This window comes from Octopus bimaculoides, chromosome 24 (genome assembly GCF_001194135.2).
Source record: "Octopus bimaculoides isolate UCB-OBI-ISO-001 chromosome 24, ASM119413v2, whole genome shotgun sequence".
NCBI classification, from domain to species: domain Eukaryota; kingdom Metazoa; phylum Mollusca; class Cephalopoda; order Octopoda; family Octopodidae; genus Octopus; species Octopus bimaculoides.
The window spans coordinates 31,971,843-31,973,880 of record NC_069004.1 but is presented as its reverse complement, the minus strand read 5'-3'; the positions used below and the strand labels follow the sequence as shown (position 1 = coordinate 31,973,880).

The window sequence follows — 2,038 nt, the reverse complement described above, 5'->3', positions numbered from 1 at the left end:
ATCCAATATATATATATGTATATATATACACATACAAACACACACAGAGGCATATCTCAAGCTGTGTTGTTTTTTGACTTTGTTTTTGTTTTCAAGAAATTAAAAAAATAAACCTAAACTTCTGTCAATTTATTTAACTTTATGTTGGTTCCAGTGAACATATTTAAAAACATTTTTTTTTTTTTTTTTTAATAAAACACTTAAAAACGCATACTGAAGTGGAAAATGAAATGAAATACTTGTGAGAATAAAACCATTCACCAAAACACTTTGGCTAATACATTTTTAAAACATGTTTTGTTTTTTTGTGTTGTTTTTCAAGTTAGGTCACATGTCTTGGAACCAATTACTGGCATATCTGTGTGTATATATGTCTGTATATATGATTAGTAAGAAAGATAGGTAGATAGACAGGTAGTTATGTATGTGTGTGTGCATGGTGGATTATAATCAAATATATTGTTAGATAGATGTCTATATGCATAAACTTGCTATACACTTACTATATATATATATATATATATATATATATATATATATACATACACACATACACAAATGATATACACTTGTGTTTATCATAATTTCTCATACATGTATGTAGAGTGAGAAAAAAAATATATAATTATTAAATTTAATTAGAGGATATGTAAATCTCATGGAGGGATGGTTTCATTCAAGGAAATACTGCTTCAATACCTAGTATTTGGGTGGGGGAATGAATTTCCTAAAACTAATGGGTGTATACTAAAATATATAGTTTATATTCATTTAAAAGAAGAAAAGAAAATGGAGATTAAGAAGTTAATAATTGTTTATTATTAGTCATCTTCACTTACAGCTGTTTCAATTAATGCTCAGTAAACATTAAATTTACATTTGGATGTTATCTTTTTTCCTCTAATGATATTGTGTTCATGTCACATAAATGTAAATTTAATGTTTATTGAGCATTAATTGAAACAGCTGTAAGTGAAGAAGACCAATAATAAACAATTATTAACTTCCTAATCTCCATTTTCTTTTCTTTTTTTATATATATGTATGACAACAGATTTCCAAACAGCTGTTATATGGCAAGTTGACTCCATATATACATATATATGTATGTATATTTGAACACACACGAATTTCAACAAATATTTTGCCATGCCTAGGTGGGTGAAACAGATCCTCCCTTGCATGTCACCAATCATAATAACAATCATAAACAAAGAGAAAATAAGGCTGCAGAAAGAAGAAGCAAAGTGCAAAGACTTGCAGGAATCTTACCACTTTGAGATTTTAACCAACACCTGAGTTCATCGCTTCCATCGTTGCAATGTAGTTTTTTATCACACCGTTCTGTCATCGGAATACAATGAGTCTCACTCTTACATATAAATATACTTTTATTTTCTTTTTTACACACACTGATGTCAAAGTCTGGAGGAATTTCTGGAAAACGAAACAAAGAAGAAGAAAAGAAGGTAAGTATTTGAATGGGTGGGAGTTTTTAGATCTTGGAAAAAGGATGGTGGTGGCAGTGAAAGGTTGTGGTGGTGGAGGTTGGTTTAGTGATGGTAATGATCATGATGATGATGGTTCTCACGATAATAACAATGATAAGTGAGGATGGCTTTGAAGACAACAGCAACAATCATGTTGCTGGTAAGGATGGTTACAGGTTAGATAATACTAATCATTTCTAGTAAAGGGACAAGGCCTCAGATTTTGGGGAAGGGGGGGCAGTCGATTACATCAACCCCAGTGTTTCACTGGTACTTAATTTATCGACCCTGAAAATATGAAAGGCAAAACTGACCTCAGCAGAGTTTGAACTCAGAACATAATGGCAGACAAAATACCACCAGGCATTTCATCTAGCGTGCTAACAATTCTGCCAGCTCCCCACTTTATGTAGTAGTAGTAGTAATAATAATAATCTTTGCTATGATAGGCACAAGGCCTGAAATTTATGGAGAGGGGGTAAGTCACAGTATTTCACTGGTGCTTAATTTATCGACCCTGAAAATATGAAAGGCAAAACTGACCTCAG

At 31.7% G+C, this 2,038-nt stretch overlaps 1 protein-coding gene across 7 annotated transcripts in view; it reads right to left on the bottom strand.

Annotated features, from left to right (window-relative positions):
* Positions 1-1,004: 1,004 nt before the first annotated feature.
* Positions 1,005-2,038, bottom strand: part of LOC106882839 (adhesion G protein-coupled receptor B1) — a 153,939-nt gene continuing 152,905 nt past the window's right edge. For 5 of the 7 annotated variants that reach the window (XM_052976201.1, XM_014933637.2, XM_014933638.2 and 2 more), the window contains one exon: positions 1,011-1,437. In XM_052976201.1, coding sequence (XP_052832161.1) covers positions 1,205-1,437 — 233 coding nt within the window. In that variant the 3' untranslated portion in view covers positions 1,011-1,204. Of the gene's footprint in view, positions 1,438-2,038 lie in introns of all 7 variants that reach the window. The other 2 variants (XM_052976199.1, XM_052976203.1) reach the window with 2 other exon arrangements.